Here is a 16,662-nt window from a genome sequence, read left to right on the forward strand (position 1 = left end):
GCAATGGGTGAGAGATGCACTGGGTGAGAGATGCAATGGGTGAGAGATGCACTGGGTGAGAGATGCAATGGGTGAGAGATGCAATGGGTGAGAGATGCACTTGGTGAGAGATGCAATGGGTGAGAGATGCGATGGGTGAGAGATGCAATGGGTGAGAGATGCAATGGGTGAGAGATGCGATGGGTGAGAGATGCAATGGGTGAGAGATGCAATGGGTGAGAGATGCAATGGGTGAGAGATGCAATGCGTAAGATTGTCCAGAGGGAGGCGTGAGAGTGGAGGAGACGCAGGGAGCGATGGGCTTGAGAGGGAAGGGCGGAGCTGCGAACAGCGGGCAAAGTGCAGCCTCTGCCCTTTCCGCTTCGCTCTCCTCCTTCCCCCATCATCATCATCAGCAACATCATCACCATCAGCAACATCACCGTCACCGCCTCCCCACCCAACGGATCTTGAATTTATCCGCCACGACCGCGGAGAGGATTGTGAGCGCCGTGAGATCGACGAGAGAAGAGGATTAAACCCGACAAACACGGGGAGGGAGAGAGAGAGAGACAGAGGGACCGAGAGTGACACAGTGACACGGACACACACGGGGGGACACCGTGGGAGGAGGAGGGGGACGCAAGGTGAGATAGATAGAGAGACAGAGACACCGAGGTAGGGACACGGGCTGAGACACGGGGAGATGGAGGCCTGCGGGTGAACGGAGGGGGGGTTCCACAATGCGTTGATTCGAGCTCGCAGTGCGTGAGAGGGGCTGCTGCTGTCGTTGTTGAGAGAGAGAGAGGAAGAGAGAGAGGAAGAGAGGGAGGGAGGCTGCCCCAGCGATGGCGAAGGCGGCGAGAAGACGCGCTGCGTGGGCCACGCGAGTTCGGGACGTGGCCCTGTGGCCGGGCCCCGCGGGGACCCTGGGGGGCCTGGAGCTGAGCGGCGGTGCCGAGCGGGGCCTCTTCGTGTGCGTGGCCGCGTGGACCCCGGGGCCAGAGCGGTGCAGCAGCAGCGGCGGCAGCAGCAGCGGGGTGGAGCAGCAGCAGCAGCTGTGCCCCGGGGACGTCGTCCTCGAGGTGGACGCGACCCCCGTGGCCGGCTTCATCCTGCACGACGCGCGGGCCCTGCTGCAGCAGCTGGTGCAGCAGCAGCAGCAGGAGCAGCAGCAGCCGGTGCGGGTGAAGGTCGTGAAGCCTGGTGAGTCTAGCGCCCTGAGTCTAACACTGCGAGACTAACACAGCCTCTAGTGCCCTGGGTCCAACACTAGTAACAGTCTAGCGCCTTGGGTCCAACACTGCGGTACTAACACAGTCTCTAGTGCCCTGGGTCCACCACTGCTAACACAGTCCCTAACGCCCTGGGTCTAACACTGCGAGACTAACACAGTCTAGCGCCCTGGGTCCAACACTACTAACACAGCCTCTAGCGCCCTGGGTCTAACACTGCGAGACTAACACAGTCTAGCGCCCTGAGTCTAACACTACTAACACAGTCCCTAGCGCCCTGGGTCCAACACTACTAACACAGTCTAGCGCCCTGGGTCCAACACTGCGAGACTAACACAGTCTCTAGCGCCCTGAGTCTAACACTGCGAGACTAACACAGCCTCTAGCGCCCTGAGTCTAACACTGCGAGACTAACACAGTCTCTAGCGCCCTGAGTCTAACACTGTGAGACTAACACAGTCTCTAGTGCCCTGAGTCCAACACTGTGAGACTAACACAGTCTCTAGTGCCCTGAGTCCAACACTGTGAGACTAACACAGTCTCTAGCGCCCTGTGTCCAACACTGCGAGACTAACACAGTCTCTAGCGCCCTGAGTTTAACACTGTGAGACTAACACAGCCTCTAGTGCCCTGGGTCTAACACTGTGAGACTAACACAGTCTCTAGCGCCCTGAGTCTAACACTGTGAGACTAACACAGTCTCTAGTGCTCTGAGTCCAACACTGTGAGACTAACACAGTCTCTAGTGCCCTGTGTCCAACACTGTGAGACTAACACAGTCTCTAGTGCCCTGGGTCTAACACTGTGAGACTAACACAGTCTCTAGCGCCCTGAGTCTAACACTGTGAGACTAACACAGTCTCTAGCGCCCTGAGTCTAACACTGTGAGACTAACACAGTCTCTAGCGCCCTGTGTCCAACACTGTGAGACTAACACAGCCTCTAGTGCCCTGGGTCTAACACTGTGAGACTAACACAGTCTCTAGCGCCCTGAGTCTAACACTGTGAGACTAACACAGTCTCTAGTGCTCTGAGTCCAACACTGTGAGACTAACACAGTCTCTAGTGCCCTGAGTCCAACACTGTGAGACTAACACAGTCTCTAGTGCCCTGTGTCCAACACTGTGAGACTAACACAGTCTCTAGCGCCCTGTGTCCAACACTGCGAGACTAACACAGTCTCTAGTGCCCTGTGTCCAACACTGTGAGACTAACACAGTCTCTAGCGCCCTGTGTCCAACACTGTGAGACTAACACAGTCTCTAGTGCCCTGTGTCCAACACTGTGAGACTAACACAGTCTCTAGTGCCCTGTGTCCAACACTGTGAGACTAACACAGTCTCTAGCGCCCTGTGTCCAACACTGTGAGACTAACACAGTCTCTAGTGCCCTGTGTCCAACACTGTGAGACTAACACAGTCTCTAGTGCCCTGTGTCCAACACTGTGAGACTAACACAGTCTCTAGCGCCCTGTGTCCAACACTGCGAGACTAACACAGTCTCTAGTGCCCTGTGTCCAACACTGCGAGACTAACACAGTCTCTAGCGCCCTGTGTCCAACACTGCGAGACTAACACAGTCTCTAGCGCCCTGAGTTTAACACTGTGAGACTAACACAGCCTCTAGTGCCCTGTGTCCAACACTGTGAGACTAACACAGTCTCTAGTGCCCTGTGTCCAACACTGCGAGACTAACACAGTCTCTAGCGCCCTGTGTCCAACACTGCGAGACTAACACAGTCTCTAGCGCCCTGAGTTTAACACTGTGAGACTAACACAGCCTCTAGTGCCCTGGGTCTAACACTGTGAGACTAACACAGTCTCTAGCGCCCTGTGTCCAACACTGTGAGACTAACACAGTCTCTAGTGCCCTGTGTCCAACACTGTGAGACTAACACAGTCTCTAGTGCCCTGTGTCCAACACTGTGAGACTAACACAGTCTCTAGTGCCCTGAGTCCAACACTGTGAGACTAACACAGTCTCTAGTGCCCTGTGTCTAACACTGTGAGACTAACACAGTCTCTAGTGCCCTGAGTCCAACACTGTGAGACTAACACAGTCTCTAGTGCCCTGTGTCTAACACTGCGAGACTAACACAGTCTCTAGTGCCCTGTGTCCAACACTGCGAGACTAACACAGTCTCTAGTGCCCTGTGTCCAACACTGTGAGACTAACACAGTCTCTAGTGCCCTGTGTCCAACACTGTGAGACTAACACAGTCTCTAGTGCCCTGAGTCCAACACTGTGAGACTAACACAGTCTCTAGTGCCCTGTGTCCAACACTGTGAGACTAACACAGTCTCTAGTGCCCTGAGTCCAACACTGTGAGACTAACACAGTCTCTAGTGCCCTGTGTCCAACACTGTGAGACTAACACAGTCTCTAGTGCCCTGAGTCCAACACTGTGAGACTAACACAGTCTCTAGTGCCCTGAGTCCAACACTGTGAGACTAACACAGTCTCTAGTGCCCTGTGTCCAACACTGTGAGACTAACACAGTCTCTAGTGCCCTGTGTCCAACACTGCGAGACTAACACAGTCTCTAGTGCCCTGTGTCCAACACTGCGAGACTAACACAGTCTCTAGTGCCCTGAGTCCAACACTGCGAGACTAACACAGTCTCTAGTGCCCTGAGTCCAACACTGTGAGACTAACACAGTCTCTAGTGCCCTGAGTCCAACACTGTGAGACTAACACAGTCTCTAGTGCCCTGAGTCCAACACTGTGAGACTAACACAGTCTCTAGTGCCCTGAGTCCAACACTGTGAGACTAACACAGTCTCTAGCGCCCTGTGTCCAACACTGTGAGACTAACACAGTCTCTAGTGCCCTGAGTCCAACACTGTGAGACTAACACAGTCTCTAGTGCCCTGAGTCCAACACTGTGAGACTAACACAGTCTCTAGTGCCCTGAGTCCAACACTGTGAGACTAACACAGTCTCTAGCGCCCTGTGTCCAACACTGTGAGACTAACACAGTCTCTAGTGCCCTGTGTCCAACACTGTGAGACTAACACAGTCTCTAGTGCCCTGTGTCCAACACTGTGAGACTAACACAGTCTCTAGTGCCCTGTGTCCAACACTGTGAGACTAACACAGTCTCTAGTGCCCTGTGTCCAACACTGTGAGACTAACACAGTCTCTAGTGCCCTGTGTCCAACACTGTGAGACTAACACAGTCTCTAGCGCCCTGTGTCCAACACTGTGAGACTAACACAGTCTCTAGTGCCCTGTGTCCAACACTGTGAGACTAACACAGTCTCTAGTGCCCTGTGTCCAACACTGTGAGACTAACACAGTCTCTAGTGCCCTGTGTCCAACACTGTGAGACTAACACAGTCTCTAGCGCCCTGAGTCCAACACTGTGAGACTAACACAGTCTCTAGTGCCCTGTGTCCAACACTGTGAGACTAACACAGTCTCTAGTGCCCTGTGTCCAACACTGTGAGACTAACACAGTCTCTAGTGCCCTGTGTCCAACACTGTGAGACTAACACAGTCTCTAGTGCCCTGAGTCCAACACTGTGAGACTAACACAGTCTCTAGTGCCCTGAGTCCAACACTGTGAGACTAACACAGTCTCTAGTGCCCTGAGTCCAACACTGTGAGACTAACACAGTCTCTAGTGCCCTGTGTCCAACACTGTGAGACTAACACAGTCTCTAGTGCCCTGTGTCCAACACTGTGAGACTAACACAGTCTCTAGTGCCCTGTGTCCAACACTGTGAGACTAACACAGTCTCTAGTGCCCTGTGTCCAACACTGTGAGACTAACACAGTCTCTAGTGCCCTGAGTCCAACACTGTGAGACTAACACAGTCTCTAGTGCCCTGAGTCCAACACTGTGAGACTAACACAGTCTCTAGTGCCCTGTGTCCAACACTGTGAGACTAACACAGTCTCTAGTGCCCTGTGTCCAACACTGTGAGACTAACACAGTCTCTAGTGCCCTGTGTCCAACACTGTGAGACTAACACAGTCTCTAGTGCCCTGTGTCCAACACTGTGAGACTAACACAGTCTCTAGTGCCCTGTGTCCAACACTGTGAGACTAACACAGTCTCTAGTGCCCTGTGTCCAACACTGTGAGACTAACACAGTCTCTAGTGCCCTGTGTCCAACACTGTGAGACTAACACAGTCTCTAGTGCCCTGTGTCCAACACTGTGAGACTAACACAGTCTCTAGTGCCCTGTGTCCAACACTGTGAGACTAACACAGTCTCTAGTGCCCTGTGTCCAACACTGTGAGACTAACACAGTCTCTAGCGCCCTGTGTCCAACACTGTGAGACTAACACAGTCTCTAGTGCCCTGTGTCCAACACTGTGAGACTAACACAGTCTCTAGTGCCCTGTGTCCAACACTGTGAGACTAACACAGTCTCTAGTGCCCTGAGTCCAACACTGTGAGACTAACACAGTCTCTAGCGCCCTGAGTCCAACACTGTGAGACTAACACAGTCTCTAGTGCCCTGTGTCCAACACTGTGAGACTAACACAGTCTCTAGTGCCCTGAGTCCAACACTGTGAGACTAACACAGTCTCTAGCGCCCTGAGTCCAACACTGTGAGACTAACACAGTCTCTAGTGCCCTGAGTCCAACACTGTGAGACTAACACAGTCTCTAGCGCCCTGAGTCCAACACTGTGAGACTAACACAGTCTCTAGTGCCCTGAGTCCAACACTGTGAGACTAACACAGCCTCTAGTGCCCTGTGTCCAACACTGTGAGACTAACACAGTCTCTAGTGCCCTGTGTCCAACACTGTGAGACTAACACAGTCTCTAGCGCCCTGTGTCCAACACTGTGAGACTAACACAGTCTCTAGTGCCCTGTGTCCAACACTGCGAGACTAACACAGTCTCTAGTGCCCTGTGTCCAACACTGCGAGACTAACACAGTCTCTAGCGCCCTGTGTCCAACACTGCGAGACTAACACAGTCTCTAGTGCCCTGTGTCCAACACTGTGAGACTAACACAGTCTCTAGCGCCCTGTGTCCAACACTGTGAGACTAACACAGTCTCTAGTGCCCTGTGTCCAACACTGTGAGACTAACACAGTCTCTAGCGCCCTGTGTCCAACACTGTGAGACTAACACAGTCTCTAGCGCCCTGTGTCCAACACTGTGAGACTAACACAGCCTCTAGTGCCCTGTGTCCAACACTGTGAGACTAACACAGTCTCTAGTGCCCTGTGTCCAACACTGTGAGACTAACACAGTCTCTAGCGCCCTGTGTCCAACACTGTGAGACTAACACAGTCTCTAGTGCCCTGTGTCCAACACTGTGAGACTAACACAGTCTCTAGCGCCCTGAGTCCAACACTGTGAGACTAACACAGTCTCTAGTGCCCTGTGTCCAACACTGCGAGACTAACACAGTCTCTAGCGCCCTGTGTCCAACACTGTGAGACTAACACAGTCTCTAGTGCCCTGTGTCCAACACTGTGAGACTAACACAGTCTCTAGTGCCCTGTGTCCAACACTGTGAGACTAACACAGTCTCTAGCGCCCTGTGTCCAACACTGTGAGACTAACACAGTCTCTAGTGCCCTGTGTCCAACACTGTGAGACTAACACAGTCTCTAGTGCCCTGTGTCCAACACTGTGAGACTAACACAGTCTCTAGTGCCCTGTGTCCAACACTGTGAGACTAACACAGTCTCTAGTGCCCTGTGTCCAACACTGTGAGACTAACACAGTCTCTAGCGCCCTGTGTCCAACACTGTGAGACTAACACAGTCTCTAGTGCCCTGTGTCCAACACTGTGAGACTAACACAGTCTCTAGTGCCCTGTGTCCAACACTGTGAGACTAACACAGTCTCTAGCGCCCTGTGTCCAACACTGTGAGACTAACACAGTCTCTAGTGCCCTGTGTCCAACACTGTGAGACTAACACAGTCTCTAGTGCCCTGTGTCCAACACTGTGAGACTAACACAGTCTCTAGTGCCCTGTGTCCAACACTGTGAGACTAACACAGTCTCTAGCGCCCTGTGTCCAACACTGTGAGACTAACACAGTCTCTAGTGCCCTGTGTCCAACACTGTGAGACTAACACAGTCTCTAGTGCCCTGTGTCCAACACTGTGAGACTAACACAGTCTCTAGCGCCCTGTGTCCAACACTGTGAGACTAACACAGTCTCTAGTGCCCTGTGTCCAACACTGTGAGACTAACACAGTCTCTAGTGCCCTGTGTCCAACACTGTGAGACTAACACAGTCTCTAGTGCCCTGTGTCCAACACTGTGAGACTAACACAGTCTCTAGTGCCCTGTGTCCAACACTGCGAGACTAACACAGTCTCTAGTGCCCTGAGTCCAACACTGCGAGACTAACACAGTCTCTAGCGCCCTGAGTCTAACACTGCGGGACGAATACTGATTTTAGCACCATCCAACATCACACGAAGAGTCGAATGTTGATAGTTTAGCACAATGGGTCTAACGCAGCAAGTCTAACACTGAGTCTCTAACACCACCGGCTGTAACACCACATGGTTCCAAAGCATAACCCCACACACACAACCACGCAGCTACAACGACAACCCTTTACCCCTAAACACGTACCCTCTACTCCTAACACCACCCTATACCCTAAACACCAACCCGAAACACCAGACATTCACCCTAAACCCCTAAAATAAACACTGCCTCTCACATGCAAATACCCCAAACACTCTACTCTTAAGATTATGACTGTACCCATAACACGCATGCTATACCCATGACACCGACCCTGTACCCCAAACAGTGACCCCACCTCCCTTAACCCATGACCTTGACCCTTATAACAACACTGGTGGGTGGAGAGTGGAGACGCAGTCGCTAATTCACTGCGCAATGATCTTAGTGATCTGCGTTGGATTCTCGGCCACGGCTGACGTAAGTGACGAAGTGAGGTGTGAGCCGGTTCTGGGACCCATCTTCTTGGTTCTTTCGGTAAAGTCACGTGACTTTACCGAAAGAACCAATAAGATGAATCCCTGCAGTCACGAAAGCTTTAAATTGAGGTTCTGGGACCGTTCTCTGCACTGGGCTGCATCTACCAGCACGGCGAAGTATGGTCACGCAACCCGATGACCAACACGGCGATGGTTCTGTTCATGCTAACAACAATTCCCCCCATGCCTCCTGTCCAACAGCATCTACTCCGAGCCCAAACCCCAACACAAGCCTCGAGCGAAAGTCGCGCGTTGTAATCTGACTTTCTGGCTTTATTCAAATGTTGTTCAATGTAAACCCTGCAACTCGGTTGTTTCTCTTGTGCAAGGCAGTTGCACGTTACTGAGCCATGGCGATTAATTTGTGCTCGAAAGTGCTGCCCCCAACTTCGTGGACCAGAGGTGACTTGAAGGCGATCTCAGTGGAAGCTCTCTGATATCCACTTCTGCGGGCAGTTCTCCACCACGATGTTGTACGGTGCATCTGAATGAATTTAATCGTCTCGTGGTGCAAAACTGTGGGGGGGGGGGGGGGGAGACAAGTTTACAAAGAGAACGAATAAAATGGATTCGGTCACATTCCTAGTCTTTAATGGTTGATTCAGCTCAGGCTATAGAGGCCAGAGTGCTGGCATCAACATCCTCCCCTTGCCTGAATGCCCAGCCCTGGGAGCTCACCCGCACTCAGCAGAATCAGAATGTTTATTTATCCCCGAGGAATCCGATGAGCTATGAAGCTTTTTTTCACAGATGTCCAATAGGGACGGGTCAGAAAGTTACATAAATGACATGTGCCTACTTTGTATAAGGGTGCAATCATGTTAAGCATTTCAGATAAATGAGGTGCATATATTACATAAAGGCCCATTTACACGCACCTTTACATCAGCCGCACCTTAACGACTCTTGGAACCTCCGAGTTCAACCAGTCTACACAACAAAGGCTCATTCCTAACAGCGTGCTTCAGCCTCACCGAACCTCACAATAATAATATCCAGTGCCTACCTTGGCTCCTCCCACCCTCAACCAGTATATATACAAGGACTGTTTTCTTGGAATTTCTCTCACTTGATACAGCTATCGTGCTGTGACGGTTCCACCTGAAGACGGAAGCTTGTGTTGCCTCCGAAACATCGTTATTTTTATTTTATTTTTATTTTACTTTTATTAATTTTATTTTTTTACTTACGTGACTTTACCGAAAAAACCTAAGAATATGAATACATAAAGGCAGATTGATCACGCCCCTAGGCTATAATACAAATAAATCTGCCATGTTGAACTTTGATGAGCCATGTGCCCTCGTCTAGCCAATCACAGCACATTTGAACGTGCAAACTTCTGCAAATAAAGTTATGTTGCCAATGCACGTGCAACTGACATTCTCCCCAAAAAACCCAGCACATTCGACAAAAAACACTGGCTTTAAAAAGGACGAAAACTCGCCGAGTATATTGTATTTTTTAACACCACTGTTATTATTCATATTCTTAGGTTTTTTCGGTAAAGTCATGTAGGTAAAAACATAAAAAGTAAAATAAAATAAAAATAAAAATCACGACGTTTCAGAGGCAACACAAGCTTCCGTCTTGTGTTGCCTCCGAAACGTCGTGATTTTTATTTTTTATTTTATTTTACTTTTTATGTTTTTACCTATGTGACTTTACCGAAAAAACCTAAGAATATGAATCATTGCAGTCACGAAAGCTTCAAATCTAGAACCACTGTTATTGACGCAATGTTTTGCTTGTGCACCACTGCTAATGCAGCACCATCACCAAACAACATATTTCCCCCAGTGTTACCGCACACACAAATATGCCGTGCAACAGGACCAACACAGTGCTGTTAGCAACAATGTTGCGGCAACGTTGCACTGGTCAATGACACAAACCCCTACTCCTTTACTGTACCTCATATCCACGACCCCAGCTTTACGCTCACTCTGTCTCTTAGACCTGTGCCCTGACTAACCGCCTCAACTTGAACGCTGACCACTGACGTTCACATTAGCCCAAACACAATATCCACAAAACGGTATTTTTTTTTACGCTGCCCTTTTCCCATCTATTATTAGATGATTGCTTTGTGTATAATCCCAATTGAGTAATTTGAAGATAATTATTTGGAATTGATCACAAATTTGAGCCTGACACAGGCACACGATGGGCTACTTTTGTGAATGACGTCTGGGCATCGTTAGCGTCCACTCTGAGTGAAGTAAATGGCATGGATTACACTGGTCAACAAAAAAAACTCATTTTTTCTGGCTTGGACTTTTACAGCTGTTTTAGACAAATTTCTGGGTGCTGATTCCAAATCTGAACTCAGATTTGCTCTATCACATCTCATTTTTATGCTATCGCCATACCCCATTTTCATCGATTTTACCCGAAATTAACTCTGTCACTTATGATTGCAAGTTGTTGCGAGTCGGTGACTGCTTTAGTGTTAAAATTTGGTGCTGTATTTTTAGGATAGTGTGTTTTTAATATCATTTTATGTAGATATCCACATTTATTTAATATTTTTCTTCTGCAGTTTTTATTGAAAATGCAATATTTGATATCTCAAAAACCTGATGTGATAGACAAAAACTGATGCCAGATTTGGAATCGGCACCCCAAAATTACCTTAAAACCGTTGGAATACCTTATGCTAGAAAAAGTGTGTTGACCAGTGTTATTATTACGGTTATTCACACCCGCAGTAACGATCAGTACGATCTCTTAGTTGACTGCAGTTATTTTGACGATGATGACACCAAAATGCGTGTGAATCTTGCCCACGATTCAATCAGGAACCAGCGGTACCGGTTTCGCCCATCATAGTATCAGGCTTGAGCCACGCCAGGAGTTAAAGCCAGAACTCCCATCGCCTCGTTGTGGCACTTGGCTCCGTGTGGCACGCCCACCATCTCATTATTGCATTACTGTAAATTGCGTTTGATTGGAGACAGAATCGTGAGTGTGGCCGGGTGATTCAAAAGTTATTGGTAAAAGTGCCAGGTATGGTGAAAGTGCCCCGTAATCTAACACAGATGACCTTTGCCGATAAACGTCTGACAGTAGTTCACAGTATTTTTTAAAGCAAGGCTGACTGCTGATGAGACACCAAATGTCAAAACCGGTCCAGAGTTTGTAAGTATTAAACCAGTGCTACGAAAACATATCTATCCCCAGAAGGACATGTGGCTCATGGGATGTTTAAAAATATACATTTTTTTACGTGGAGAAAGAAATGTGGGAAGGTGTGTTATTGTCTGCTTAATTATTTTGACATTGTTGAGGTCATGGATTGAAATTCAGAAAACCAACAATGATTAAACCTGGTTTACAAGCGTAGTAAGTGTAAAATTAGTCACCCATGACTGCACCGAGTGTTTTTTCAATGTTATTTGCCTTCTCACGTTACTTAACATGAGCTGTCTTCTGAGGTTGTGGGCGACTACTTTGTAAGGAGCATACAGGAGCGTCGGTGTTGCACATAGGCCTATGGAAGTAATGCCAGGAGTGATTCCTAGTTTACCTGTCCCTCCGTAGTCTTGCCCCCCTAACCTCTCCAACTGAGTATGTATGATGTTCAACTTCTTTTGCACATTTCGATTAAAAGTTTTCGTGACTGCAGGGATTCATCTTTTTGGTTCTTTCGGTAAAGTCACGTAGAAGGGAAATAATAAAATAATAAAAATAAAACATAATAAAATTATTCCGACAGACCTGTTCTTCACCTGAGGACGGCTGCTTGCGTTGTGGCCGAAACGTCGTGAGAATTATTTTATTATGTTTTATTTTTATTATTTTATTATTTCCCTTCTACGTGACTTTACCGAAAGAACCAAGAAGATTATTTCGCACAGTACGTAGCCAACCGTGCTAATCGGATGTGCGGGGGAAGGACAAGCTAAACGTAAAAGTCATTTTTAAAAGAAATTAGTTTTAACTGTAGATTTAAAAGTGCATAGCTCCAGTGACTTTCTAATATCGGAAAGAAGAGCGTTCCAGACGGCCACAGAAGCGCATGTGAAAACACAAGATGCAGTGAGCCGTCTTTGTTCGATGGCAAGCCAAAAGCCACTGCGAGGATGACCGGAGTTCACATGATACCTTATGCTCCTTGACGAGATCAGCAAGGTACTGTGGTTCATTCGTGACAAGCACTTTGTGTGTAATGAGTGCGACCTTCTAATGTATTTATTTGGCAACCGGAAGCCAATGCAGCTTGGCGAGCACCGGATGGACATGGTCAGATCTTGCAGTTCCGTCACGACATATGTTAACGAGTGACTCGCTCCAAACATACTAACCCGCCTGCTTACTTGCGCGCCCTCTTCGCAGGGCCCACTCTGGCCTCCTCTGTGTCCTTTGCCCGCTTCAGGCCTCTATTGGTGGTCGCTCTTTCAGGAACTCCGCCACCGCCCTCTGGAACTCCCAACTCCACAACGCCCCTCCACCTCTTCTTGGTTCTTTCGGTAAAGTCACGTAGAAGGGAAATAATAAAATAATAAAAATAAAACATAATAAGGTAATTCTCACGACGTTTCGGCCACACAGACCTGTTCTTCACCTGAGGACGGCTGCTTGCGTTGTGGCGGAAACGTCGTGAGAATTATTTTATTATGTTGTATTTTTATTATTTTATTATTTCCCTTCTACGTGACTTTACCGAAAGAACCAAGAAGATGAATCCCTGCAGTCACGAAAGCTTTAAATCGAAGCCCCTCCACCTCTTTACTTCCAGCATCGATGCTTATACTTGATACCTATCTGTTTGACAGTCCATGCTTTCCACCCTTCCCAGGTTTCCATTTTTCCTGGCCGGTGTCCAATTCGCCCATTGTGCGGCGTTTGAAGACGTTTCGTTACGCGATTTAGCGCCGTTATCAATGGAAGGCATTGCTGTGTTGTGTTGTCTTGTGGGGCCGATAGCCGCTGCTGAGATACGCAGCTGTGATAACGAGGACAGAGGCTGAGTGGGGTAGCAGTGAGTGCTGTCTCGCCCCAGCTGTCGGGATGAAAGCTGCTGGGTGACAAGGAGATGGATAAACGTATTGCCATGGACACCGCTGGGTACATTTTGGGCCACATTGGGGGGGACCTTTCTGTGGTTACATGGCTAAGTTCACTCCAGGTCCGTTTTTACCCATTTAGCTGAGCACAGGCTTAACGATCTAAAGTCTCACTTGGCCAGTTACAATCAGCATGATCAAAGTTGTACTAGACAAAGAGTGTGACACGTTTATTGAATTGAGCAAGGTTATTATGAGAGCTTCGGGGAAAAGAGACGATGGGAAGGAATTCCAAAGTTAAACGAAACGAGGGAAGACGCAGCAAGCGAAGAAGTGTTATGACCTGCAATGTGGTGAGTGGGTAAGCAAGTGAGTGAGTGTGTTGTGATCTGCAGTGTGGCGGTGGATGACCAAAGTGTGGATGAGATGAAACAGTCAGTTTGGTAGACAGTCAATAACATGGCTAGAGGCATCAATGAGTGAAGTGTGCTCACACTCATCTCGATTCAATAGCGCCAGAGGAGATTGTTGCTTACGATTAAGCGAGCGATGAATTTGACTCGACAGTGTGGCGCACAGTGTCAACACTCGCGTCTCACAACAACGACTACCTGGGTTCGATTCCCGACTCGGGTCTCTGTCTGTGTGGAGTTATGTTCTCCCCCTGTCCTGCATGGGTTTCCTCCTCTGGGTTCTCTGGTATCCTCATAGTTTAATGAACGTACATTGTAACCAGTATTGGCCAAACATCCCAATAAGGCTGAAAAAGTTACCTGCAAATTACTCAATATGGATTACGCATAGCAACATCTCCTACTGTGAAACTTGGCAGGACTCTCTTGAAAATGGTCTTGAGAATAGTGGATACTTTTCTGGGCAATGCAGGTGGAATAATAATGAATAATTCTTTAAACTCGCCGAAGCAATGTTGCTTAGGTGTGAACCGGCCTAACAGGAATCACCGCTGACATCATCACCCGCGTCGCCGTTTAATATTAGACGGCTCTTCCCGTGCGGCATGGGTCGCCTTTCACCACGTGGCTGCTGCTGCTGTGGTTGACGTGCACGTTCTCATCTGGAACCACAAAATGCCAGCGCGTGACTGTGGTTCTCTCAGCCAGAGTGTGTCGGGTATTTTTAGATAAACCTGATTTTCCTGTCGCACCTGAGCAGCGCGGCATACCTGAGCAATGGCCACATCCGATATATATTCCTTCCTTCTGCGTTGTATAACAACCCAGATGCACCTACTGTGAGTTTACCTGGTCACGAGGTGTTCGCTACGTGCCGTGCGCATGACAAAGTGTGTTACAAGGCCGGATGTGGAATGCGACACCTCTTGGGCTGCATCTGCCGTTCACGTTTTCTCAACAACAGAGAAGGAATTGGCCTTGCCGAGCTTGCTTGGTTCTGTCCAGATAGTGATGGTTTTAGTTTACTGTTTGCTTCCCGCTACACTAAAATGGCTGTCCATGTTTCTAGATGGGCAACAGTTCATGGGTTTATCCAGCAACATTAATTCTGTGCTCACAACACACACATTGGAGCGTGCGTATGAGATTGGTTATTCGTGATCCATGGGCTAATGAAGCAAACAAAACTGTACAAATGAGTCAGACGAGAGAGGAGCCAGTACTAATGAGACAATGGTGCGTCCCCTCTGTGTTTGGTGGCCTATCTAGAGCAACTATCGGGGAATCAGTTGTAAGAGATGTAGCAAATAAATGGCATCGTCTGGTGAATTTCAGACACTCACCCCCTCACACTCACCCACTCACACTCACCCACTGCTCACCCACTCACATAATCACACCCATTCATGCACCCACTCACCCACTCACTCACTCACTTGCTCACACTCACTCACCCACTCACCCACTCGCTTGCGCACTGACCCATTAATCAGCCTACCCACTCGAACTCATCACTCACCCACTCACTCACCTACTCATCCACCCACTCACCAATTCGCTCGCTCACTTGACCCACGTACCCACACGTTTTCACCTTCCCACTCACCCACCCACTCACGCATCCACTTACCCACTCACGCGCTCACCCGCCGCCTTCATGTGTATATCTGGGGCAGAGTGTGCTTTGCATGGTCCATGGTTTGGAGTTCATAGCCTCAGTCACGCAGAGTAATATCGGCTTTGAGAGGAAGTACAACCGAGACGAAATTAATTAATTCTTGATTCAAGCTATGACCCTGACTCGTAACAGTTTGTGGATCCTCACGTGCCCAGTAATGTCGACGGTTATTGCTCCCGAGTGTCAGAGTCTCATCCCGGAGAGGCCGACACTGGCTCTTTGAAGTGTCTCTCCGCTCCAGCACCCATCCTCGCTCGGCACGTGGGCCCTCACGCGGAACGGGTTGGCACGCAACTCCCCGGGCACTCGCGCTACTCGGCTGTGAAGCCTACTCCTCGCAAGTGCTTCTTGACATGAAACAAACCTGCACGCGTTTCCTAACACGGCGCATTTAACCAGCTAGATCTCTTTGAGTGTTCTCTGTCATTTAATGGAATTATGGATGAAGTGGGACCCTTGTCTTTAGATCTACAGACCAGTGTCTTCGGGGTCTCGCGACAATACACTAGCAGAACTGTCTCTGACGGGATGTCAAGGCAGTAGATTGACAGGCCAGTCTGCGATGGAGTCTCTAGGGAGTAGACTGGGAGACCGTACTTAAAGAATTTCAATAACGTAGATCGGTGGCTCGGTCACTGGTCTCGGCCATCTGGGAAGAGCTGTGGTGAGTCATCAGAGCGATGCCCCACCGGGGTGAGAAGGTGGAGCGTTGTGGGTGAGAGAGGGTCGGCAATGGTTCAGGATTCTGTACAACTAATCATGCACGTTAATGACCCAAGCGCATCTGTGGCCTCGTACAAGCGACGCTCCCTCCGACTAAACTGGGAATTTGTGTAATTGACAGAAAATACATGAAGCTGCCTGCCAGCAGTGTCTGTGCACGACCTCCACTGCCACTGTCGCATATTATTACTGTGTGCCAGGGACTCTATGAGATGATAGGACAATAGTCTGAGTCCATAATTGGCAATAAGTAACGGCAAAGCAGTTATAAGTGACTCACATAATTGTGCGCAGTTGCGTATACAGTACACGACTTCCCTGAAGGCATTCACCTTCAGCGAGCTCGATGCCGATCACACAACGCGGTTCGAATTCGACCCTCGATCAATGGCTGCGCCATCGCCGCACACGCGTCGAATAAAAAGCAAGGGACAAGTCCTTAATTCCTAACAGCTCCTCTATCATTTTTCATTGCTGGAGGGGTTGCCCCCCCCCCCTACCTGAACATCCTGGCTCTGCCATTGGTTGCGATTGTGTGAGTGAGTGATGTGCATCCGCACGTGTTTATTTTATTATAGACAGGTACTTTAATTCTCAGCCCTAACATGAATTTATAATCAGAAGTTAACGTTTCGGACTGAAATCGCAATTTTTGGAGAATGAAAAGCCATGTGACAGTGCTGTGT

General features: G+C 49.0%; 1 protein-coding gene across 1 annotated transcript in view; it reads left to right on the top strand.

The window, feature by feature from the left end:
- Positions 1-325: 325 nt before the first annotated feature.
- LOC133356398 (membrane-associated guanylate kinase, WW and PDZ domain-containing protein 1-like) overlaps positions 326-16,662 on the top strand; it is a 76,726-nt gene continuing 60,389 nt past the window's right edge. Inside the window, 1 exon segment of the mRNA XM_061573905.1 lies at positions 326-1,185. Within this exon segment, the coding sequence (XP_061429889.1) occupies positions 828-1,185 (358 nt within the window). The 5' untranslated portion in view covers positions 326-827.

The sequence above is a fragment of the Lethenteron reissneri genome, chromosome 54, assembly GCF_015708825.2.
Source record: "Lethenteron reissneri isolate LAM-NWPU_2019-01 chromosome 54, ASM1570882v1, whole genome shotgun sequence".
Lineage (NCBI taxonomy): Eukaryota > Metazoa > Chordata > Hyperoartia > Petromyzontiformes > Petromyzontidae > Lethenteron > Lethenteron reissneri.